The 27107-nt window shown below is 40.3% G+C and overlaps 1 protein-coding gene across 2 annotated transcripts in view; it reads right to left on the reverse strand.

Moving 5' to 3' along the window:
* Nucleotides 1–3783: 3783 nt before the first annotated feature.
* Nucleotides 3784–27107, reverse strand: part of LOC117302403 (neprilysin-1-like) — a 55741-nt gene continuing 32417 nt past the window's right edge. For both annotated transcript variants that reach the window (XM_033786339.1, XM_033786338.1), the window contains 18 exons: nucleotides 21868–21951; nucleotides 20567–20784; nucleotides 19875–19937; nucleotides 18678–18794; nucleotides 18238–18324; nucleotides 16482–16615; nucleotides 15785–16007; nucleotides 13565–13663; nucleotides 12123–12200; nucleotides 11622–11725; nucleotides 10675–10733; nucleotides 10103–10154; nucleotides 9329–9396; nucleotides 7960–8090; nucleotides 7105–7170; nucleotides 5520–5606; nucleotides 4716–4792; nucleotides 3784–4453 (listed from right to left, as the gene is read on the reverse strand). In XM_033786339.1, coding sequence (XP_033642230.1) covers nucleotides 4351–4453; nucleotides 4716–4792; nucleotides 5520–5606; nucleotides 7105–7170; nucleotides 7960–8090; nucleotides 9329–9396; nucleotides 10103–10154; nucleotides 10675–10733; nucleotides 11622–11725; nucleotides 12123–12200; nucleotides 13565–13663; nucleotides 15785–16007; nucleotides 16482–16615; nucleotides 18238–18324; nucleotides 18678–18794; nucleotides 19875–19937; nucleotides 20567–20784; nucleotides 21868–21951 — 1850 coding nt within the window. In that variant the 3' untranslated portion in view covers nucleotides 3784–4350. The remainder of the gene's footprint in view (nucleotides 4454–4715; nucleotides 4793–5519; nucleotides 5607–7104; nucleotides 7171–7959; nucleotides 8091–9328; nucleotides 9397–10102; nucleotides 10155–10674; nucleotides 10734–11621; nucleotides 11726–12122; nucleotides 12201–13564; nucleotides 13664–15784; nucleotides 16008–16481; nucleotides 16616–18237; nucleotides 18325–18677; nucleotides 18795–19874; nucleotides 19938–20566; nucleotides 20785–21867; nucleotides 21952–27107) is intronic.

Genomic DNA, 27107 nt, shown 5'->3' on the forward strand with positions numbered 1-27107 from the left:
TGGCGGCGTCCAGGAGTACAAGGAGCGGCGAACGCGTGGATCGTATAAGAGAATTTGGTGTGAAGACCAAGCAAATTATCCTTGTGTGACCTGCTTAAAGTTGTACACATGAATACGTGTAAAGATGGGACCAGAGAATGTGAAAAGAAAAGAATCGTAATAAATAGAAACAATTTGAGGTCACTGAGAGAACTACAGTACTCGCCAGGAAACTCGCGGCGGTATGATTGTCTGACTACGTCACCCGGAAAACTGAACACGCCGGAAAGCTAAAACCGTTTGAACAACGTGCTGAAATATCCGGCTACGTCACCCGGAAAACTGAACACGGCGGAAGACTGAAACCGCCACACCGGTCTGCCCTGGTGCGTTCGAATAGCTTTTGACGTCATTCCATGGTCACCCAGGTCAGTCCCCAGTGCCCTGCTTGTGGAGTGGGTCACTTGGGGGCTGGCCCCAGGTATAAACGACGTCACTACGAGAGCGGTGAGTGGTCGTTCGTTTAGCTCTTGTCAGGGGCTCACCCGAGTGAGCACCGCGGGGTAGACCCAGGGAAGCTAAACGAACGCACCCATCAGAGACTGCACAGCGCGAGAGCAGTCTCGCAGGTGCCATCAGTCTCGCGAGAATGCCGCCAGTGTCGCGAGAATCGTGGAGAGAGTCAGAACACTATCACCGCGACAGACATTTAACGACTTGTCCACAAGTCTACTCTTAATGTTTGTAGGCGAACTCTTCACGTAGCGAACTAGTTTAGTCACTGTTGATACAGTCTTCGATAACCTTGTACCCATGGGAGTTTGCCTGATACGATGTGAACTATTCAATTAATATCGGCCGGCGCCTGAGTCAAGGCGTTCTGCTCCGCAAAAGGTTCCAGACTTTGTTTTTCTTTTTCACACCAGTCATTAGAGGCGGTGTATATAGAATCAGATTGAACAATGGAAGGAAAACAGAGAACTGAAAGTCAATTGATCGGTTCATTTCGTGTTGATATTTTGTGTCATCAAGTCATAGCAATTATGTTTTTATAGTGACTCGAGAGTTCACTGATTGTTACGAAATATTGACTTCTGCTGATTGGCATTTTACTTTTCATGTGAATGCGTGGTATGACTATGACTTTGGTGCCATAACCAAGACCCATAGAGCCTCTAAAGACCAATCTAATGTCCAAAATGAACCATTTGGTTACATTTTGCTGTGTCCATGTGCCATTGAACTTTTAACTTAAATACAATACTCTGCTTTGAGGAGGGTAAAGGGCCCGACAGGTAATTAATGCAGCATCCAAGAAAATACGATGCCTCATTGTGCATTCAGCAGTGGGAAGGGGGGGGGGGGGTCAATTCACCTGACGTCATCACTACAACAATTCATGGTTGCGCAATTTTAGGAGTCAGTTTGGTTCGTGTAAATCACAGTTCATACTTCCTACTTCCTATATACGAACATTTCGGAAGGGCTTCCCTGCCCTGAACCTCTGCATAAGCTTTATTGTGTGTAAGAAGGGGGAGCTAGTATTTTTGTCAATTTCCTGTTATGTTTCCTGTAAAAAGAGTTTTGTTGCATTTGATGTGAAACATTTTCAGCGAAAACAGAGTAGTGACGTCAAAATTCGCTTCGCATTCGCAATCGCTGCGAAGGATGAATCGAGCTTTGGAAAAAATTGGAAGGGGTCGACACCTACTCATCACCAAAGTCATCAAATAACACGTGATACACGCTTCATTTATTTAAATTAGTTTCCAATTTATTCATATCTAAACGAACTATAAGTCAACCTACTTTTAATTTTGTTTTTGTTATTTTATTCATTAAAATGTACTGTTTTGACATCCCATTACTGTCACTGGTATTATGGACTGATATAAAACCATACAAGCATAACACAGATAGAGCTTTAGTGTTTTTGATTATCCGTGCGCACCGCTTTGAGTTAAGACCCATCTTTTGTTTACAAAAAATATGTCCACCATTTTTGTGTGGCCAACCTTGGGTAGTTCACCAATCTTATCAAAATATTTAAACTGTTTGCTGTGAACTTTTGATGTGTTTGGATGGAAATTATTCATCCGTTATTTTGCCGTGATGGTTGCCTACACGTTTCCCAACTACTAGGTAGAAAAAAAATGCGTCTGTGATAGAAAGTTGTATAACACCCCTTACTACTATTCTGCCTTTTCATTGGTTTAGAGCGCGTCGCGTGATATGTCTTAGTTTTACTAGACGGCGGCCGTGTGATAGTGCATCGTTTGCCTTGTGATAGTCCGACGACTATCACACGGCGTGCAGTACCCAGGCGTCTTATTACCCACCTCGAACCCAATCAGTTGTGCATAATGTGTATCTGAAACGCGCGTACGAACGTTACGTGCACGAATATGATAAATAGTCTGTTGTGGTGTTATAAAACAATTGACTGACTCGCAAAATGCCCAGTGCTGTACCTTTTTTGTTTTAAATTATGAAATTACTTTATGTACAACGGTTATAGTAATAATATGAATAAAATGTATTCACAAGTACAAAGTCACATACCAAGAAATACGTGTTTTTAACCTGACGATAAACATTGAAAATTAGAACTGTACACGTTTCAAGTACTACATCTTAAGGTAATGGTGTAATTTTTGTTGTAATTTTATTTCAATTTTATATATTTTTTTATTGATTCCGTAATTAATATTTTGACACATCTAACCGTCTGATCAAAACAAATACATAACCTTACCCCTGAAATGTTCCTTTAAAGGGTATAGGTTTTTATATTAATGTTAGCTTATCCGACCCATACCTGCCGTTAAAGGACTCGCGTACTTTTTGTAACACAAAACACAATATCCACAGGTTTACATTTAACTTACACGGTTTGAAAATTATGGTAGAAAGCTTCCCTTAAAATATTACTTACTGAGGTGCTGTAGTTTTTGAGAAATTAGTAAAACAAGTCCCGAAAATAATGTTCTTCTCGGTGAGACGAACATTATTTTAACATGTTAAAAAAAGCACTAACCAGTTGTAGTAAAATACCATAACTGGTAAATACGTTTTACATGCTAAAACTCAGACGAAAATTATTTTCGTGACATTGTTTTTCTAATTTTTCTCAAAAACCACAGCAACCAATCAAGTAATATTTTAAGGGAAGCTTTCTACTATCATTATCTTCAAACTGAGTAAGTTTAATGAAAATCTGTGAACATTGCATTTTGTGTTACAAAAGTGCCTCGACCCTTTAAGCGTTTCAAAATAATAAGTTCGTAAACACATAATTTAGAAGGCATCATTACTCCACAAATAGGTCTGAGTGTATACATAGGTAGAAGTCTGTTAATAGTTTAACAGTTTTCAATTGGCGCTTGAATACCGAGGTTACCAGTTAGGACATGGCCATAGTCTCGGTGCAAGACGTCCCTGTTTTGTATTTCCACAAATTTCCGCCGCCCATAGAGGGCGCTATCACTCCACCAACCGCTATCACCCACGAACCGCTATCACAGGTTCGTGGGTGGTAGCGGTTGGTGGAGTGATAGCGCCCTCTATGGGCGGCGGAAATTTGTGGAAATACAAAACGGGGACGTCTTGCACCAAGACTAGACATGACCATGGTAAAGGGGAAGGACGTCATTGTTGTTTTAAGTTTGTGTTTATTTAAAGGGTCTGGATACTTTTTGTAGGATACAAAACTCACCGTCCACAGAATTACATTAAACTTACACGGTTTGAAGATAATGATAGTAGAAAGCTTCCTTTAAAATATTACTTGCTGAGGTGCTGTGGGTTTTTGAGAAATGAGTAAAACAAGTCACGAAAATAATTTTCGTTTCTTGCATGTAAAACGTATTTTCGTGACATTTGGTTTAAATTGAATGGTCTGAAGCGTTACCTCTTTCGCTCTAGCATTAAAAGAAAAAGAAGACAAAACCTGTCATCACAATTTTGACCAAAATGAACAGAGCAGTATTAAATCAACCACTGTTTCAACTAATTAACACAACAAAGAGGTTCATAATTGCTGAGGTTTTTCGGTCTTAATTAAATTATCAATAATTAAAGAAAAAAAACCAGCAGTGATATAGGCCTGAATTAACACCAGTATGTAGGGACTAAAAAACAGAAAACAATCACAAACCTTTTCGGAAAAGAAGGGAATTTTGTTCTACTCCCAAACGTTGATTTTTCATTCATGGATTGTTTCAGGTGTTTTCATTTTGTTACTCTGCTACAACGTCTATAAAATATGTTTTGTTAATTAAAGCTACCGTCCATAGTTTTCTCCAGATTTATATAAAAACATTTATATAAGAAGTACAATGAGTATAAACTGTCTTGGGGTGACTCTACCGGCTACCACACGTTACATTTCTTGGTCGGGTTCATGTAGCTGGTTTGCTTGGGGCAGTTGAACGCCTTGGCAAAGTCTTCATTGTTTTGCATTGGCCCGATAACTCTGCAGAGAGAAAGAGAAAGTAAACAAATAGTAGAATATAAAAGCAAGACAAGTTCTCAAAAGAACATCTACCGAGCATGTAGATACACACATACACACCATAGCGTTGGACAACAACTCCTGGAAAGTTGATGCGCTTTGTACTTATATGTTCAGTCTTGAGAACCAGTTCAAGGGTGTTACATCTTAGTACGTGGTGTAATTATTAAACAAAATGCAATCATAAATTACGTATAAACATTGATTATAAGGGCAGCCCTACCTGTATCTACCCGGACTGTGTACACCGCCGAGGATCTGTGACGTCACACCCTCTGGCCTATATGCACTGCACCATATCTGTATACGGGGGGAATAAACCATGAAGATGAATCACAACCCGACCAAAAGTAATTCACCCCCCCCCCCCCCCTTCCGCTGAACTAAGGGACTGACTTCTGGAAAGGTTTCCTGAGATGTTGTGTTCGAATCAGTAGGGCGTGTAATACTAACGCCAGAGTGGTAACACAAAAACTTTACCCCCATTCCCCTCCGCCATCCATCTCCACCACCCGCCCCTAAAAGTATTTACTAAATGCTGATGTTGCTGTTGTCCACGAATCTTGCTGTGGTACGTTGTGTCCAGCAATATATATGCAACACTTGTACTTCATCTGCAGTTACGTAACCGGGAGGGGGGGACGTTGATTGCTGGTAATTTTGAAAATATTTATTAAACCAGTCTAATACATTTAAAATGTATTTATTTGATGTACTGAATTATGCATATTTAATCATACAAATATAGTCTTGCACGTCTTGCTAATCTAATCCAATCATTTATTGTTTTAAATGCACCACATACAATTATCTCAGCACACTGAACACAGTGACAAATAAAATAAAAATGTTGGTAACGTATTAGTTAAGTATGACGTCTGACATTTGTACAAATTACATTTACAGATAGGTTACGCCACTTTCCACGCGTTTTAATATCAAAGCTGTTATCAACGCAGCCAAAAGACTAAACGGAAATAAAACATCATTTGTTTTTTTAAAGATACCGTTAAGGAAACATTGTTACCTGTCCAAATGTTAGGAAAAACATTTGGTCTTCGTTTAAATCCAGACCAGGTAGTAGCGGCTGCTTAGATATGTTATCCTTGTATGCCTAACAGATAAAGACAAAAAGGTAGTTTAACAAGTTTAAATTCTAGGTGAGGATTAGCCATGGGTTCTGGAAAGAACTGGAAGGGTAAAACCAGTATAGTACAACCGGTAGAGTGGAAGCTCTGTAGCGTAGGACTTATAGTGAAATGCCGGCAGCGTAAGACCATGCCATCAGCATGATCACCAGCGTAAGACCGGCTGTGTCAGCACAGCAGCTGCGTAATCCGACTTAGACCGGTTGTGAAGACCAGTAGCGTAAGTAAAACTGGCAGCATAAGACTGGTAGCATAAGACCGGCAGCGTATAACCAGTAGCATAAGACCGGCAGCGTAAGACCAGTAGCAAAGACCGGCAGCGTAAGACCAGTAGCGTAAGACCGGCAGCGTAAGACCAGTAGCAAAGACCGGCAGCAATACCAGTAGCAAAGTCCGGCAGCGTAAGACCAGTAGCAAAGACCGGCAGCAATACCAGTAGCAAAGTCCGGCAGCGTAAGAACAGTAGCAAAGACCGGCAGCGTAAGACGAGTAGCAAAGACCGGCAGCGTAAGACCAGTAGCAAAGACCGGCAGCGTAAGAACAGTAGCAAAGACCGGCAGCGTAAGACGAGTAGCAAAGACCGGCAGCGTAAGACGAGTAGCAAAGACCGGCAGCGTAAGACCAGTAGCAAATACCGGCAGCGTAAGAACAGTAGCAAAGACCGGCAGCGTAAGACGAGTAGCAAAGACCGGCAGCGTAAGACCAGTAGCAAATACCGGGAAGCGTAAGACTGGCAGCGGAAGACTGGTAGTTTAAGACCGGCAGCTTAAGACTGGTAGCATAAATCAGACCGGCAGCATAAAACCTACAGCGTAAGACCGTTTGCGTGAGATTAGCAATGTAAGACCGGTATCGTATCATGACCGGCATCGTAACAACATGCAATGATGCAATGTTTCCCTGTAGGCCTATTAATGTCGACAGACACTTTCATCGAAGCTTCGAATTGTTGTATAGGGTTAGGAGAAATTTACCTCACTTAGAAATGTAAACTCTTTTGACACTCTACAAATTCATTAATAGTCAAAAGTGGCTTTGTTGTGTCAATAGTTGAAGTTAAAGGATGGGAACTTTACACAGAAAGACAAAACAACTCTGCACTATTATTATCTATGGAGCTCTGGAAATGCCACCGACTAAAACGCTTCTTTAGACCCAGTAGATAATTGTCGCGGAAAAAACACCCTTGTCACACGAAGTTGTGTGCTTTTAGATGGTTGATTTCGAGACCTCAAATTCTAAATCTGAAGTTTCGAAATCAAATTCGTGGAAAATTACTTCTTTCTCGAAAACTATGACACTTTAGAGGGAGCCGTTTCTCACAATGTTTTATACTATCAACATTACTCGTTTCCAAGTAAGGTTTTATGCCGATAATTATTTTGAGTAGGCCCTAATTTAACCAATAGTGTCCACTGCCTTTAACACTTTCGTGTAGCTCCGTAGCTATTGTGTGAGCATTACCTTGTATGACTCTTTCATGCCGCCGTTGTCTGCAATGTTTTCACCCTGTGTCTGCACTCCATTTAGCTGTTGGGCAGAGACATAAGTTTTTAAGCATATTAATTTAACATTTTATAATAGTCTTCTTGTACATTTAAACCCTCCTACGATATGATCAGTCAATATCACGAACTATCCCAGCCAGTCATATAGTGACCCACGAGCCTTCAGTGAAGACACGTTCCGTTATTAAAGCACCGGGCCCATGAGGCCGGCGGGGCTCTCGCCCAGCTGCCTTGGGGGGCCATGGCACGGGGCCCCGACTTGGTGCAAAGACGGTCTTCTGTGAGCACGGCAAAGTACAGAGTCGGAGGCTATGGGATTTTAGGCATTGCAGAGTGAGGTATCAATGTTCGTTGTTTTGTTAATTGACCATTTGTGGGTTTCAGTATGTACATAAACCATAGGGCCAACATGTTTCTAGTATTACGTCATCATGTGTACACAGTCAACCCTCCTACTGTTTGACCAGTCAATATAATCCACTGTGGATCTTAATACAGAAACCATACATGCCGCTTTTACAGTATCACGTGTTCACAGTCAACCCTCCTACTGTCTGACAAGTCAATATAATCCACTGTGGATACAGAAACCATACATGCCGCTATTACAGTATCACGTGTTCACAGTCAACCCTCCTCCTGTCTGACAAGTCAATATAATCCACTGTGGATCTTAACACAGAAACCATACATGCCGCTATTACAGTATCATGTGTTCACAGTCAACCCTTCTACTGTCTGACCAGTCCATAAAATCCAGCTGTAGTTTTTAATAATACATTAACCATGCGGGCCTTTATTTTGAACTCACAGTTTCATTGGTTTCTGGCATGACGAAATTGCCGTACTGATCGACAATACACTGGGCCCTCTCCTTGAAGTTAATCACGGACTGTTCGCTCCACCAATCGACCAGGTTGCCGTCTTTGTCATACTGCCTCCCTGTTAATCACGCACAAAAAAAAATAGTATGAAAATCCTTTAAAAAAGGATTTCCTTAAAGGCAGTGGACACTATTGGTAATTACTCAAAATAATTATCGGCATAAAACCTTACTTTGTAACGAGTAATGAGGAGAGGTTGATGGTATAAAACATTGTGAGAAACAGCTCCCTCTGAAGTGACCTAGTTTTGGAGAAAGGAGTAATTTTCCACGAATTTGATTTCGAGACCTCAAGTTTAGAACTTGAGGTCTCGAAATCAACCATCTAAACGCACACAACTTCGTGTGACAAGGGTGTTTTTGTCTTTCATAGTTATCTTGCACCTCCGACGACCGATTGAGCTCAAATTTTCACAGGTTTGTTATTTTATGCATAATATGTTGAGATACACCAAGTGAGAAGACTGATCTTTGACAGTTCACTACTATAAAGGGAAGGTACACGTTTGGTAATTTAAAGACCAGTCTTCTCACTTGGTGTATCCCAACATAAGCAGAAAATAACAAGCCTATGAAAATTTGAGCTAAATTGGTCATCGAAGTTGCGAGAAAATGATGAGAGAAAAAACACCATTGTTTGACGAATTTGTGTGCTTTCAGATAGGAATAAAACTCATAAAAGACTTCTGGCTAGAAGTCTTTTACTATTTTAGTGAGAAATTACCTCTTTCTCAAAATCTATGCTACTTCAGAGGGAGCCGTTTCTCACAATGTTTTATACTATCAACAGCTCTCCAATGCTCGTTACCAAGTCAGTTTTAAAGTTAATATTTGTTTTGAGTAACTACCAAACGCGTACCTTCCCTTTAAAGGCACTGGACACTATTGGTCATTACTCAAAAAATTGTTCGCATACAAACCGTCTTGGTAACAAGCCATGGAGAGCTGTTGAAAATAGATGACATTGTGAGAAACAGCTCGCTCTGATGTAGCTTCGAGTTAATTTCTCACTAAAATATTTGAATTGAATTCGAGACCTCAGTTTTCATGCAATTGTGTTCAAGTTAGTTTTCCCCATTCAATTTCCCTGTCGTACTAATTGTTTCCACATACTTATTGAACTAATTAAGTATTCTTGACAGCCAATTATACGAATCGACATTCAAAAAGGCGCAGTTTTATAGAGATTTCTGCAAATTGGATTTTTTAAATCAAATGGGATCTTTTCAAATAACACTTGCTTGAACATCGAGTGAATCTTGCTATTTTTAATTTCGCAAAAAAAACCAGACAATACCTCGATCGTCGAATCCATGCGTTATCTCATGTCCGATTACAACTCCAATGCCTCCATAGTTTGAATACCTGGGGGCCAAAACAAAAGCAGTACAAACATCTATTAAAGAGCCAATAAAGGATGATCTCAATATGTCAACTATTACCTTTGCATGGCCAAATAGACATCGCAGATACCGGTTAATAACTATTTTACTCTCAAAATTTGCATTTAGTAATAAATATCTCGAGTCAAAAAGGCACCCGGCCGCGCGGCTTTTTCAGCCAAGAGTCAAAAACGGCTTATCTATTAAAATGACCCTGGACGCCAGTAACGAATTTCCCCTATTGGTTTTGAACACAGTTCTCCAGCTTTGGCATTTCCACACCAATTAGCCGCCACTGACGTCACGATCCCTTTGTCGCGCGGGTTTGTTTGACCCCACGTTTTTCAGAAATTTGGCTTGGAGCGTTCTGGCGAAAACCCATTTTTACCATGTTTTAACGTGAGGTAAGAGACTCGTTATATTTTTTATGTTTCCTGGATGATCTGCAGCTGTTAGAAAACTGTAATATCTATATATTTGAGATCATCCTTTATTGGCTGTTTAACTGGTTTTTTTTTTACACATACACCGATGTATGTAAGCACATACTCAGTACTTTCCACAGTCCTGTGAAAAAAAAATTCCACAGGCATTTAACTCGGGTGGGATTCGAACCCACAACCCTTGCAATTCTAAGGCAGTGTACAAACATTCAAAAAACAAACAAAACAACTTATAAACTGTATTACCAAGGTAGATCCTGATGGTAGAATGGCGGCTGAAGAATTCCAGCTGGAAATACTGTACACAAAAATTACACCAATGTAAGATTAATACTTTATTTACACTTGCAACATAATCATGAGAAAAGTCCCCGGACCATTGAACTAAATAAAGCAATACCTATGCCTATCATCCTGGCCACATTAAGACAAATTAAAAGTCACATGTAAATAAAATTGGCACATGGCTTACCCAACCGAGGCTAAACTCGACAAAAACAGTACCTGTGCCGACTTGCTGTCGGAACAAGTGTTTTATGGTGCTAATAATAAAAATATCGACAAAAACAATACCTGTTCCCACAGCAAAGTCGGAACAGCTTATAATAACAATCTTGACAAAAACACTGTTCCGAAGCAAGTCGGAACAGCTAATAATACAAATCTCGACAAAAGCAATACGCAAATATCGACAAAAACAATATCTGTTCCGAAGCAAGTCTGAACAGCTAATAGTAAAAAATCTCGAAAAAAACAATACATAATCCGACAGCAACTCGGAACAGCTAATAAATTAAATCAAATGAGGCTACACTTACGAATACGGTTCTTGGTAGAACTGAAGAATGCATTGACCACCGCCGGCCCGGACGTCCATCTATTGAGGGGAAAATCAGCCAATATTTAGCACACAATCAAAACCCATGCATTCAAAGCAATTGTATCCTTGTTCATTTGTTGTTTTTGTAAAAGAGGTGTACTCATGCTTGTGGCTGTGCACCATTGGAATTTTTGTTAAGGCACGGGACACTATTATTAATTACTCACAATTTATGTTCGCATAAAAACTTTCTTGGTAGCGATCATTGGAGAGCTGTTGATAGTATACATCATTTTGAAAAAGAAGTAATGTCTCACTAAAAAAATTGAATTGAATTCGAGACCTAAGCAGAGGTTTCGAATCAAGCATCTGAAAGCGCACGACTTGTGCGACAAGTTTTTTCTTCTTCCATTATTCTCTTGCAACTAGCTTCGATGACCAAATGGGCTCAAATTTTCACAGGCTCATTATTGTATGCACAGGAGAAGACTGGTCTTTGACAATACTAAAGTCCAATTTAAAGACACTGGGCACCTTTGGTAAATTGTCAAAGACCAGTCTTCTGACTTGGTGTATCTCAACATATTCATACAATAACAAACCTGTGAAAATTTGAGCTCAATTGCTCGTCGAAGTTGCGAGATAAAAATGAAAGAAAAGAACACTCTTCGAGGTTGTGGTGCTATTCAGCTGCTTGATTTGGAGACCTCAAATTCTAAATCTAGGGTCTCAAAATCAAATTCTTGGAAAATTACTACTTTTTCGAAAACTACGTTTCTTCAGAGGGAGCCGTTTCTCACAATGTTTTATACTATCAACCTCTCCCCATATACTTGTTGGCAAGTAAGGTTTTATGCTTATAATTAATTTGAGTAATTACCAATTAGTGTCCAGTGCCTTTAAAACACACGCACGTTATGATTAATATGCAAATTATTTACTTACGCTGTTTTATCCACGAGATCTCGTAGAAGGGCGAGACTTTCTTGTTTGTTCCATTTACGGTACAGTAGAATGTTACTGAAGTAGCCATCGGCTACAAAATCCAACTGAGAAATCAAACGTAAACCACAACCAATAATATTAATTTTGTTTTTTTTAGCCATACATTGGTAAACAAATATTGACTGTTTTGACTCGTGCTATGGTTAAAACTACGACTCCCGTGTTGATCCCCGGAGCGAGCATTCAATTTTCCCGAGGTGCAGCCGAGGGAAAATGGAACGGTCCGGGGGATCACCGAAGCAGTCGGAGTTTAAACCATAGCACGAGTCAAAGCAGTCAATATTTGTTTTATAACACCCCAACCGACTATTTATCACCCTCGTACACGTAACGTTCGTTGTGGAACCACACCTTGAAGTGTCCATCAGGCCTTGCATGATTGTGTCTGGCGACTTGCATAAAAAAAGGTGTAAGACCAGTAGCCGCTCCGAAACAACTTACCCCCTCGTATTTCTCGTCTAGTTTAGCATCATCCATAATCCAGTCTGGGTACCCGACGTCTATGTTCATTTTATCAGCCTAACAAAAAAAAAGAACAAACAGGGTACAATTTTATAAAGCCTGTAAGCATTAAAACTCATGCTTAGCAGAAACAGGTTACATGCTTATATGTCATTCAGTTTACATTGTTACAACTTGTACCCGACGTCTTTGTTCATTTTATCAGCCTGAAAAAAAGAAAAAAGAAAAAAAGAAAAGGTACAATTTTATAAAGCCTGTAAGCATTACAACTCATGCTTAGCAGAAATAGATACATGCCATTATGCCATACCAGGCTGTGCCATACAGTTCACATTGTTTCAACTACCACTACTCATTCTTTTCAAAAATTGTGAGCGTGGAAAAGCTTTTCTTCTTTTTCACGTAGCAGAAGCACTCGCAATCAGCCTTATACACTGTTGATGAACAAACCGCGCATGGTTGGCGTGGTCGGCCGAATGTTTCCAATCGTTTTAACAGATATTCTGCCCAAATTTAATATATTTTGTTTGCAAGCTTTCAATTAAATGAAATATTTCCCGTGAGTGGTAATTGTTTTGAATTAAACAAATTCAACAGTATTATTGAATATGTGTGTGGCATCTGTTTTTGTTTTGTATTTGTGGCTTTCCATAGTTGCCCAACCTCGTTTTGGCGAAAACTCGGGCTGTGACGTTGTGGTAGGAATGTCTATACTTTTCCAAGCATACTGCATGTTGCATGCTTGCGTTAAAGACACTGGACACTATTGGTAATTGTCAAAGACCGTTCTTCTTACTTGGTGTATCTCAACAAATGCACAACATAACAAACCTGTGACAATTTGAACTCAATTGGTCGTCGAAGTTGCGAGATAATTATGAAAGAAAAAAAACACCCTTGTCACACGAAGTTGTGTGCTTTCAGATGCTTGCAGGAAATCATATTCGTGGAAAATTACTTCTTTTTCAAAAACTGCGTCACTTCAGAGGGAGCCGTTTCTCACAATGTTTTATACTATCTTCCTCTCCCCATTACTCGTTACCAAGTTAGGTTATATGCTAACAATCATTTTGAGCAATTACCAATAGTGTCCACTGCCTTTAATTACAGTATTTATACCACAATAAGTCAGGTGACTCCGGTGGCCAATTGTTTCTATTTGAACTGCTTTGTGCGACACAGTAAGACCTTCATGTCTTACCTTTTCATAAAGCCTGTACAGCACAAAAACTTGCTAAGTACATATAGGTGTGCTTAGCAGAAACAGGTTACATGCCACTATGCCATACTGTTAGATTGTTTCAACTGGTAACCCACCTATTCCTTGCTTATCGAAATTTGCTAAGCAGTATTTTCTGCTGAACAGCTTGTTTTATTTTGGTAGTGGGGGGGGGGGGGGGGGTCGAACCTCCTTTTCATACCTTTTCTGCAGCCACTGTCTTGTCTGCCTCTAGGAGCCAGTCATTTGTCTTGAGCATTTCCTTGAAAGCTACCTTCAAATTTCCAATCATCTCGATTGTCTGAAACGAGTAATGAATACATTATGTTAAAAGCAAATGAAAAAATGGACTAATGATACCTTAAGGTTAGCAGAGTGCATTGGAAATAGTATAGGACCATCCATTTTATAGGCAGTGGACACTGTTGGTAATTGTCAAAGACTAGCCTTCACAGTTGGTGTATTCCAACATATGCATAAAATAACAAACCTGTGAAAATTTGAGCTCAATCATTCATCGAACTTGCGAGATAATAATGAAAGAAAAAAACACCCTGTCACACGAAAGTTGTATGCGTTTAGATGGTTGATTTCGAGACATCAAGTTCTAAATTTGAAGTCTCGAAATCAAACTCGTGGAAAATTACTTCTTTCTCGAAAACTATGGCTCTTCAGAGGGAGCCGTTTCTCACAATGTTTTATACCATCAACCTCTCCCCATTACTCATTACCAAGAAAGGTTTTGTGCTAACACTTATTTTGAGTAATTAAACCAATAGTGTTTACTGCCTTTAAGTAAAATTCAATACAAATCATCAAGTTCAGTCTGGCAAGTCAATATCACCCAATATACACCATGTGAACTTTGTTTGCAATAAGTGCGACCTTGTACATTTCTTGGCTAGTCTGGCAGGCAAGATACTGCACTGGTCCTATGAAAAAGTTGAAATTTCCACATCAATCCAAGAGTTATGAAAGTAAAAGCTGGACAAGTTTTCAGATATGCCCCCTTTCTTATATCAAAAATTGAAAAGAATTTGACAGTGCATGCAATCTTCATAAAACATAAGATTTTATGTTTCTTTCCATTAGGCTGTGTACAAATCGTGACTGCAGGAAGTACAGGCTTGGTGGCTCTTTTGTAAACCTGTGATGTCACAGGTCACATTGCTATAATTAACAACAGGAACATTGAACTGCAATAATATGATATCAAGTTGTATTGTTATACCTCGGTAACAAACTGCGAAGTTTGATTGGTCGAGAACCAATCACGTGACGCACAACACAAACGCATGTTACATGGCTCGACGGGCCGGGTAACATAAAAAGTGATGTACACCGGTGTACATCACCTTGATTGTTCCCAGCGCTGGTCGATTTCCAGCGCTCTGTACGAAACAACAGCGGGTTCGAGGGAATTGTTTCTTGTTCGTCGTAATAATGTTTGAAGATGACAACATAACTTCGAGAAGAGGAATAACAATTAAACAAAGGTATAACAAAACAATATTGTTGCACGCTGTGACTGGGGTCCATGGGTTTTGTACACCCTCGAGGGAAAGTGGCACCCTCGGCTTCGCCTTGGGTTCCATTTCCCCCTCGAGTGTACAAAACGCCATGGACCCCAGTCACAGCGTGCAACAATAATTGTATACTGCCTCACGCTGCCTTGGATCGGTCGAGTTGGTTCATGAAAATCGTTTGGCCTTTTGTTAAGAAGTCGATATGGTTAGAAAGATGTTTTAAAAGGAGAATGTAATGATCCACACCCATTCGCCTCGAAATTGCGTGGTTTCCTTTTTTACTTTGCGAACCAACATGGTCGGCCATTATGGAGTCAAAAATTTGACTCCACAAGATGGCGTGCCGTGTTAGTTCACGAAAGGAAAACCATGCTATTTCGAGGCATATTTGTGTTGAACATTATATTCTAATTTTAAAACATCTTTCGAACCATATGCATTTTATAACAAACTGTTTCCAACGCTTTTCATGGACCAACTCGCCCGATCCAAGTAAACGTGTCCCTTTAAAGACACTGGACACTATTGGTAATTGTCAAAGACATAGTCTTCACAGTTTGTGTATCTCAACAAATGCATTAAATAACAAACCTGTGAAAATTTGAACTCAATCGGTCGTTGAAGTTGCGAGATAATAATGAAAGAAAAAACACCCTTGTCACACAAAGCTGTGTGCTTTCAAATGCTTGATTTCGAGACCTCAAATTCTAAATCTGAGGTCTCGAAATCAAATTTGTGGAAAACTACTTGTGGAAAACTACAGAGGGAGCCGTTTCTCACAGTTTGTTATACTATCAACAGCTCTTGAATACTTGTAACCAGGTAAGTTTTTATGTTGAAAACTGTTCTGAGTAATTACCAATAGTGTCCACTGCCTTTCAGTCTTAAAACATTACCTTTTCTTTGGCATTTGCTGGAAAGTTCTCCTCGACATACAATCGCCCCGTTGCGAACTCGAGTAGGGAGTTATCTTCGTTCACACATCGTTGCCAGCGAGCCGATGAAGCACTAGTTCCACGTATGACGTTGATGTATTTCTGTCTGATATCGATGAAGGTCTGTCCAAGATCACTCACTAGATCATTGACGAGCCGCCATACTAAGTAATTCACTACCACCCTGTGTAGGTATAATAAAGACAATAATGGATCAATATTAAAGACGTGGGGACACTCAAAATAATTGTAAGCATAAAAATGTACTTGGTAACGAGCAATGGAGAGCTGTTGATAGTATAAAACATTAAGAGTAATGGCTCACCCTGAAGTAACGTAAAAGAAGTAATTTTGCACTAAAATAATATTTGAATTTGATTTCGAGACCTCAGAATTAGTTTTTGAGGTCTCGAAATCAAGCATCTGAAATCACACAACTTCGTGTGACAAGGGTGTTTTTCCTACCGCTTTTATCTCGCAACTTCGACGACCAATTGAGCTCAAGTGTTCACAGGTTTTCTATTTCGGGCATATGTTGATATACACCAAATGAGAAGACTGGACTTTGACAATTACCAATAGTGTCCAGTACCTTAAGCACCTAAAGGTTTCGAGGTCCTACATGAGCCAAATCGTGAGTTGCTTTTGCATACTATACCTGTCGTCTTGTGTGGTCATCCATTTAGTTACGTTCCCTAAGAAGGTTGGAACTTTGTTGACGAATCGCTCAGTTGGTTTGATCGGTTTCACTGTATCAGGCATTATAATATTCATTATCCTCGTCCATTCAATCTGTAAACGAAAATGTGGATTAATAATGGATTAATATGTATTTGGTTTTCGGTAACACCATGTGTGTATTGCCAGGTAGAGTTTGTTCTTTGTTCTGTGACCGCGGAGTAGATTTATCGGATTGCTCGGGAGACTTCTCAGTTCTGAAAAGAACTGTCCTGATTTTTAACTACTACCTGGGCGGAAGTAATAGACATTTGCTGTACTACTTTAGCTTATATGACCGTTATTGACTGCACTACATAGGAAGTGAGTTCTTAAACAGCCAATAAAGGATAATCTCAAAATATATAGATATTACACTTTTCTAACAGCTGCAGATCATCCAGGAAACATAAAACAAATATAACGAGTCTGTTACCTCATGTTAAAACATGGTAAAAATGGGTTTTCTCCAGAACGCTCCAAGCCAAATTTCTGAAAACGTGGGGTCAAACAAACCCGCGGGACAAAAGAATCGTTACGTCAGTGGCGGGTATTTGGTGTGGAAATGCCAAAGCTGGATAACTGTGTTCAAAACCAATAGGGGAAATTCGTCACCGGCGTCCAGGAACATCATAATAGATAAGCCGTTTTTGACTCTCGGCTGAAAAAGCCACGCGGCCGGGTGCATTTTTTACTCGAGATATTTATTACTAAATGCACATTTTGAGAGTAAAATGGCTATTAACCGGACCGGTATCTGCGATGTCTATTTGGCCATAAAAAGGTAATAGTTGACATATTGAGATCATCCTTTATTGGCTCTTTAAATATTGGTCTTAACGTTTCGACTAGCTTGCTCTAGTCATAGTCAGGAGACTGAAGAGATAAAAGAGAAGTGGGCCTATATATTGGTTAGCTTATATAACAAGGTTAACTATAAACAGGTTAGTTATATCCAGGTTGGCTATAACCAGATTAGTTATAACCAGATTAGTTATAACCAGGTTAGCTATAACCATGTTAGGTATAACCATGTTAGGTATAACCAGGGTGGCGTGTTGGAGATGCAAAGTGAACATCTAATGTTACACACATTATAGTAAAAATAACTTTCTTGGAAAAAGGAGAATTTAAAGTTAAAGTTAAGAAAACCTGAAACACACTATAGCCATGCTGGGACCTGACCCAGCTGGGACCTGACCCAACTGGGTCATGCTGACTCGACAACACGGAAGACTATGCGTCAGTTTGACACCATCAGCGTCATTTTGACACATATTCTACTGCGAATTTAAACACAAAATGGGACTCATTAAATGAGTCTCATTTTAAAACTTAAACTATTGTGTCAAAGTTCAAACATATTTTTTACTATGTATTACCTGTTACCTTTATTATGTTTAATTGTCATTTTTGTCAGTATTTTTGTACCTTTAAGTGAGGACGAGTTGCTTAAGGTTTGAAAAAGAAATTTTACCCAGGGGGGCGTAATTAATATTACAAAATGAAACACAGATTCCAAGTCACTTCATCAGAAATGGATGAGGCCAAACGGCCAGAGATCCAGGACAATTTTGAGTCTGACCCGAAGGATTTTAGACCTGCGTGGTCCGCGCAGAATGTTCAACCTGCAGTGAACTATGCTGCAGTGATCAGAATAGAAGATAATTATGACCATTACATTGGTTTGACTTTACCTCCCCGTAGTTAGTCGTGAGTTCGTCTAAGGTGTAGATGTTATACAAAGCTTCACTGTCTCTCCTTTCGTCTTGTGGGATTGACATCTGTAAAAGAAAACCCCATATTTACCTCTGTTATGAATGAAGAGTAAAAGAATAGGAAACAACGATGGCACTGGTGGGTTGCAAATCATAAAGTTGAAGAAGGAATTACGGGACAAAAACAAAACAAAAATGTAGATTCTTTTCATTATGTTATTTTGTTTGAGGTATTCACCATGTGTGTATGTGTCTTACCAGGTAGATTATGTTCTTTTGAGAACTTGTCTTGCTTTATATTCTACTACCGAGGAGTAGATTTTCGGAATTCGGGAGATTTCTCAGCTCTGAAAAGAACTGCCCTGCTTTTTAACTACTTCTACTACCTGGGCAGAAGGTAAATTTAAATTTATGCTTACGTTTGCCAGGAGTATTTCAAACTGCATGATTTCCTCCATGTCAGCTGTGGCTGCGACTTCATCAGCACCAAGCTCAACGGCTATATCGACCATGTACTGAACGTATGCATCCCTCTCCTATAGATAGTTATAATAAGAATTTGCATTAGAATTGTCAGATCAGAAAGGAAGACTTTAACGTGACGCAAGAGTACCAAATGAAGGCAGTTTTTATACGTGTGAAAAAGGACGTTACCGCTTTATTCAACTGAGTAATCATGAACTTCAACTTATCCAAGAATGATTGGTACTATACTAACTATGGCCTTTTCTAGCATGTCACATTAAAGTCTCAACATAATGCATAAAGTAACAAACCAGTGAACATTTCAACTCAATTGGTCGTCGAAGTTGCGAGATAATAATGGAGAAAATAAAACACCCTTGTTGCACAAGTTGTGTGCTTCCAGATGCTTGATTTCGAGAAGGTCCAATCCGGATTAGGGTCAACGCCCCCTCGAAAGAAAACTCTAGCGTTTGTCTTCCATTTCGAAGTTCGAGTTAAATCGTTTAGACTACCGGTTCCGAATTGCTGTTTTCCTTCGGAAAGTGTGTTAAGGAAATCACAGTTTTGTGGTTCACAGTCTAATAATGTGCACTTTTCCTATCAGCACCCTGTATTATGATGTAATGCCGGTTATTTTAAATTGTATAATACAACATTGTAACAAAAAAATCACCAGATAAAAAAAAATAATCTGAAGAAAAACGACAGCCATGACGGCTTACTAACTTCGCAAACAGTTCAAAGCTGACTTTGCGTACTACATGGGTGCATTCGATAAGCTTCCCTGGGTCAATCCCGCAGTGCTCACGAACGATCACACTCGCCCCCTCTCGATGTGACGCCATGCACCTCGGGTCACCCCAAGTGACCCACTTCACAAGCAAAGCAGGGCACTGGGGGCTGACCCGGGTGGCCCTTTGAATGTCGTCAAAGCTATTTGAACTTACCGGGGCAGACCGGGGTCGACCCAGGGATCTCAGTGGTCACACCGAGACTTTCACAGTGATCTCTCTAAGGTCACGTGCTGTGTTTTGTATAGCCAATACAAAAACGCGTTTTTGTAGGGCAGATCTGATCGGCCCTGGCAAAACACAGTCTGAAAACTGGGCAGATTTGAGACTGCTTCACTTCCGAAGAAAACGATTTCATACCTTTTCGTATTTACCCTCCACGTAGTACTCTCGATCGCCCATACCTAAGGATGGCTGGTCCAGCTGCAATGAATTGAATAATTCGATGTTTAAATACTAGTTATTTCGGAATTGTCAAGAAATCTTACCTGTGATTCAAATTTTGGTGGGTGAAAAAAAAAAAACCTTTCTCTAAAACTAAATTACTTCAAAGGCGTTTTCTGTAGGGCACATTTGATCGGCCCTGCCAAAACAGAGTCCGAAAACTGGGCCGTTTCTACAAATACAATTTATTTCTGCAATCTAGTTTTCAAAGTGAAGTGAATGTAAAATTTTCATCGAATTAAGTAGTCATATTTGAGTGAAAGTATCAAAAAACGGGTTTTGTCATGTCAGTGATTTTTTGCAAGTTCGTTTTGGTCTTGAATCAAACGTGGCAATCAAACTATTAGCAAAGGCTCATTATTAATGTGGAGGTTTACATGATATTTCCTCAAATTTGACTATTTTCGGACATAAATATCTCTCGCAAGGATTGGTGTTGCCATTAGCGACTTATTTGAGCTTTATAACCAGTAACTTATCAAATTGTAAGTTATTTTGTGACGTGCGCATGATCAGAACAATGTTAAAAACACCATGTATGTCTGCTGCCACCTAGCGCTGAAAAAAAACCAACTCAAAGTATACAAACAAAATGGCGGTCGTCTTACATTTAATATGTATCCTGATGAGTTCTTATCATCCGTACCAACCCACAACGAGAAAATAGCATCCACGCTGTATTCCCCGACCAGTTTGGCCCAGAACTCCTCGAAATCGTAGGTAGACGAATCCCAGTTGCCCCCTGGGTTGGTCTGGAGGGCCGGCCACCCACCCAGGGTGTTTAGAAGGTCCACGAGGGGCGATGCACCCTTCGTGTTAATCAGGTCTGTCGGGGTGAAGACAAGATCAAATTGTGAGTGGCTTGCGTCACCAACTGTTTAGAGGCACTGGACACTATTGGTATTTACTCAAAATAATGAGTAGGCATAAAAAAACTTACTTTGTAACGACCAATGGAGAGCTGTTGATAGTATAAAACATTGTGAGATACGTCACCCTCTGAAGTAACGTAGTTTTTGAGGAAGAGGTAATTTCTCACCGTATATAATAAAAGACTTCAGCTGAAGCCTTTTTTGTTTGCATCTGAAAGCACACAAATTTATGTGGAACAATTGTGTTTTTCTCGCTTTATTCTCTTGCAACTTTTATGACCATCTGAGTTCAAGTTTTCACAGAGTTGTTGTTTTGTGCAAATATGTTGATGTACACCAAATGAGAAGACTGGTCTTTGACAATTACCAAAGGTGTCTAGTGCCTTTAAAGCCGTATTTGGCTCTATTTTGATTGTGGCAATTAAATATTATCAATAGATTAGACCTACAGATGTTATTTCATCGAAAAATTGCCACATAAAAATCCATGTTTAATTCGAAATTTATCTTGTGTTTAAAAGACACTGGACACTATTGGTAATTGTCAAAGACCAGTCTTCTCACTTGGTGTATCTCAACATATGCATAAAATAACAAACCTGTGAAAATTTGAGCTCGATTGGTCGCCAGAGTTGCGAGATAACTATGAAAGAAAAAAACACCCTTATAACACGAAGTTGTGTGCTTTCAGATGCTTGATTTCGAGACCTCAAATTCTTAACTTGAGGTCTCGAAATCGAATTCGTGGAAAATTAGTTCTTTCTCGAAAACTACGTCACTTCAGAGGGAGCCGTTTCTCGCAATGTTTTATACTATTAACCTCTCCCCGTTACTCGTTACCAAGTGAGGTTTTATACTGATAATTATTTTGAGTAATTACCAATAGTGTCCACTGCCTTTAACTAAAGTGCTAAAAACAGATATTTTTTTGCAACGTTTAAATCCACATGTTGTGAACCTTACATGTCTCAATGTTCGAATTTACGTGCGAAAACCTGCACTGTGTGAACGAAAATGTTATTTGAAATGTTCCTTACCTAGATTCATGCAGGACGAGTAAAAGTTTCGTACGCTCACAATTGATTTCAACTCCCCTGGTGCCGTCTCCCGCTCAAACAACTCTGTGGACAACAACAACAACAACAACAACAACATCAATAGAATCAAACACACGTCTTTCAATTTAAGCCCCTTATGCACAAGCGTCATCTTAAAGGGAAGGTACACGTTTGGTAATTACTCAAAACAAATATTAACTTAAAAGTGACTTGGTAATGAGCATTGGAGAGCTGTTGAAACATTGTGAGAAACGGATCCCTCTGAAGTAGAATAGATTTTGAGAAAGAGGTAATTTCTCACTAAAATAATTAAAGACTTTTAGCTAGAAGTCTTTTATTCTTATCTGAAAGCACACAAAATCGTCCAACAAGGGTGGTTTTTTTTTCTCATAATTTTCTCGCAACTTCGACGACCAATTGAGCCCAAATTTTTACAGGCTTGTTATTTTATGGTTTATGATGGGATACATCAAGTGAGAAGACTTGTCTTTGACAATTACCAAACGTGTACCCTCCCTTTAATGACATACCTCAATGCATCTTGGGATAACCGAGTACACAACCGTCTACAGTTAAAAATGAAACCAAGCTCCTAAAGTGGACGCCACTCTATAGTGTTCGTTTTACGGTGCCATGTTTTATTAGTTTTGTACAGCATTAACTTAGAAAATAGCGCATATAGTGGTCCAGCTCAAAGTTCGAATCAACACACAATTTGTTGTTTGCTAATATCAGTTTATTGGATCCAGCTTCTCAATTCCAACACAAAACATCTACTTCCAAACTTCTGTAATCTCTATGAAACCGTGAAACTGTAAACCGCAAACCGCATAAACCGATTAGCTGTAATAAACCACAAATAAATAACACTTATAAATATATTGTTTAACAGGAAATAAATAAACTTTGGAACAAATTAGCTGTTTTAAATCATTAATCCTTGCAGTGTGAAAGGGGGAACACAATTGGAAAAACAATAAAATGTAGTACAATTGAAATTTGGAAAATCTACTACTGTGAATACTTGCACAAAATCCTAAAATGAGCTTCCAAAGTACATCAAAGTTTACTGATTAAAGGTCTCTCAAATCTCTGGAATGACAGTATCAAATATAAATAAGCACAGTATATTCCACATTTACTAAAATGAAACAAAGCAAAAGATTTAAATCACCAAAAGTAACAGCACAAATTGCCACACTGTCTGCCTGGCCACTATAGACTTAACACATAATTTTATGTTCACTGTATGAACTCCTGTAGGCTAGTGAGCCACACCTTACCATGCTATAGCACTGCCAGAGGTCAATGTTCACTCAAGCAGGCACAACTAATTTGCATAAGTCTGCAACTCTTAAACTTTACAAAAACTCTGCTTGGCCTAGAATTTGGTCCTTACATCCCCGCCCCTCAATTGTGGCTCTACACAATGAAATAAAACATTAATATAAGACCAAATTTTAAACAAAGTCCAAAATAGTTCAATAATGTCCAAATCGAGTTCAAATGTCCAAACTGAGTTCAAAATTGTTCACTGACTTGCGTAACTTTCAGACAGTTCATTGAGAATCTAGCCATCACAGTCGGCTTCCAGAATTAAGCAAAGCTTCTGCACTGGTCGTTCCATCAATGAAGTGGCTGTTTTCACTTTAACCATACGTACCAGACCCTTGGAGTCCTCCTTAGTGCTAACGACTCTTCCCAAGGCCCATGATCCTCTTGGTGCGTTGTCAATTAGCAGGACGATGTCACCAATTTTGACATTCCGTCTTGGTTTCAGCCACTTCTGACGCTCTTGAAGAAGAGGTAGATATTCAGACAACCATCTTTTCCAAAATAGGTCAACAAGATACTGGACTCTCCGCCATCGCTTGCGTGCATAACAATCATCCTTGGAGAATTCACCAGGAGGAGCACCTGTACCATGAGCTAGCAACAAGTCGTTTGGCGTCAGCGCTCTCAGGTCATCCGATTGTGTTGAAGAAGCGGTTATTGGACGGCTATTCAGGACGGCTTCTACTTCACATAGCAACGTGTGTAGGCCTTCATCGTCAAGTCGGTGCTTAAGCTCATACAACAGTCCATACATTATCTTTCTCACCGAACGAATTAATCTCTCCCACACTCCCCCAAAGTGAGATCCTGTAGGAGGGTTGAATTCCCACTTGATGCCTTTATCACACAGGGTATCTCTTATACTGGATTGCTTAAGCTTAGCTAGCTCCTGCCGTAACTCCTTCTCTGCTCCCACCAGATTTGTGCCATTATCTGACCTGATAAACTTAACCATTCCTCGTCGGGCCACAAACCTTCGAATTGCGTTTACTGCAGAATCAGTGTCGAGCGAGGAAGCAACTTCAAGGTGAACTGCACGAGAAGAAAGACATGTAAATATTACTCCATACCGTTTCACTGCTGCTCTGCCACGTTTCACCATCAGCGGCCCAAAGTAATCCATGCCTGTGTTAGTGAATGGAGGCTGGTTAGCTTCAAGACGCTCAGTTGGTAGGTTTGCCATCATTTGCTCGACTGGCCTGCTCTGATACTTCCTACAGGTCACACATCTGTATGCAATCTTCTTGGAGGCACCAGTTGCTCCAAGTATCCAGTACTTTCTTCTCACATGTGCAAGCATCGCATTTTTTCCTTGGTGACCTACATCTCTATGTGCCTCGTAGAGTAGCAACATTGACACCGGTGAATCCTTTGGTAGAATTATTTTATGTCTTGCGCTGAACTGAAGAAAGACTGCTCTGTCAATTCGTCCTCCAACTCTCAAGATTCCATCTACTAATATCGGACTTAGCTTGTAGACGGGGCTAGATTTAGCAACACTTTGATTTGCTCCCTTAGTGCCTTGTAGACAACTCAGCTCATCTGAAAAGGCCTTTCCTTGAACATACTTAACCAAAGCAACCTCAGCGGCCTCGAGCATGTCAGGAGTCAGGTGAACTACAGGAACCATTTTGTCTTCACGCTTGGTGTCACTTCGCTGTGTCTTAAGTTGTAAGAATTTGCGCTTCGCAAACAACACCCAAGCCATCACTCGTCTAAGTTGGTTCCAGCTGGAATATTTGGTCAGCAACCCGTCGTATATTGAGGATGATTCATCAGCGACGACTGCACCACTCACTGCTTTGACTTCTGGGTCGTCCACATCACTTTGAATCAGAGCCTGGCTCGGCCAATGTTCTTCATTTTTCCATAAGAACTCGGGACCCTTCAGCCAGCGTTGATTACTCAAGAAATTGTTGACCCGTAGCCCCCTCGAGGCATCATCCGCTGGGTTCACCTTTGTCTCTATATATCTCCACTGACTAACATTAGAACCTTCCCTGATCACTTGCACTCTGTTGGCTACAAATGTGTGGAGACGGGTCGCATCATTGGAGATGTATTTCAGAACTGCAGTACTATCTGTCCAGAAAAATGTGTCGTGTATCTGATCATCCAACTCATCCTCCAGCATCTTGTTTATGCGAACTGCCACGGTCGCTGCTGTCAACTCCATTCGTGGCACAGTCACCTTTTTTAGAGGAGCGACTCTAGACCTTGCGCCCAAAAAGGAGCAGTGAATATGTCCCTTAGTAGTTACCTGACGTAGATAGGACACGACCCCATAACCACAATCGCTAGCATCACTGAAGTTGTGTATCTGACGTTCGGCAGCCTCAAACTTCAACGGCTTATAGCATCTCGGTACCACCATTTCCTCAAGCTTTGGAAGATCCGTCAACCATTGAATCCAAACACGCAAGTCATTTCCTGTAACTTCGGCATCCCACTCGATATTCTCCTTACACAACTTCTGCAGCAGGTTTTTGACTGGTAGAATGACAGGACAAGCAAATCCCAAAGGATCGTAAACTGAGCTTACGATTGACAAGATGTTCCTTCTCGTAGGATCCTTGGTCGTCACTGAAATCTTAAAGCCCAACGAATCCGATTTCACATCCCAGCTAACACCCAATGCTCTTTCACGAGGCATCTGTTGAAAGGAGTGATTCACATCTAGCTTGGGCCTTTTAGTAGAGTCACTTGCAGGCACGGCTTGCATCACAGCATCGTCATTGCTGATCCATTTGGTTAGATTAAACCCTCCTTTCTTACAAAGTGCTGTCAGTTTGGTGATCAGATCAACTGCATCTTCTGTGGACTTGACCGACTTCAAGCAGTCATCAACATAGAAATTTCTCAAAATTGTCTCTGCTGCTACAGTGTTGCCTTTGTCGGTATCGCTCAGTGCTGTGAGCCTTAAGGCATAGTTCGAGCACGATGGAGATGACACAGCACCAAAGAGATGAACCTTCATTCGATAGGGTGTAGGCTCCTCACTTAAATCTCCATTCGGCCACCAATAAAAACGCAAATAGTTCCTCTCCTGCTTGGGGACGTGAACTTGGTAGAACATTGACTCAATATCACCCATTATGGCCACACTTTCCTGTCTAAATCTCAGCAAGACACCGATAAGATGATTTGTCAAGTTCGGACCAGGAAGAAGAAGATCATTTAGTGCAACTCCATTATAACTGGCTGTACAATCAAAAACAACTCTAACCTTGTTGGGTTTTCTAGGATGATATACGCCATGGTGGGGTATGTACCAAACTCGCCCATCTTGCGTGTCTACCTCAGCTGCGGGCACTTCTTCAGCATATCCTTTGTCCAGGACGTTCGATATGAAGAGATTGTAATCGTGGTGGAACTTTTGATTCCCCTTCAACTTCCTCTCCAGGCTTACCAGACGCTTCAATGCCATAGCAGAATTGTCAGGCAGACGTACATCTTTCTTGAATGGCAGACTAATTTGGTAGTGACCTTCGACAAACTTGCATGAGCCGCCAACCTTCTCCATGAATGACTTGTCTTCGTGGGACCATTCCCGTTTGTCGTCGATCGTACGTTCTGGAAAGTCGTAGTTGAGGCTTTCTCTTACTAATATGTTGAGCTTCTTGATCTCCTCGTACCTTTTAGCAGCAACATCCACAAAATTCACAGAGAATGGTTGACAATTCCGAACTGACCTCACAACATTCCAAGCAATCCATCCAAGTGCTGTCTTTGTTGCATGAGGGCTACCCGGCGGTCCCGTTCTAACTTCCAATGGTGAGTATGCATCAGGAACATTGTTACCAATCAATAGGTCGATGCCAGCATTGATTTGTGGCATATAGACATCTTTCAAGTGTTTCCAGTGAGAAACGTCATCGTGAGTA

This window comes from Asterias rubens, chromosome 18 (assembly GCF_902459465.1).
Source record: "Asterias rubens chromosome 18, eAstRub1.3, whole genome shotgun sequence".
Classification (NCBI taxonomy): Eukaryota; Metazoa; Echinodermata; class Asteroidea; order Forcipulatida; family Asteriidae; genus Asterias; species Asterias rubens.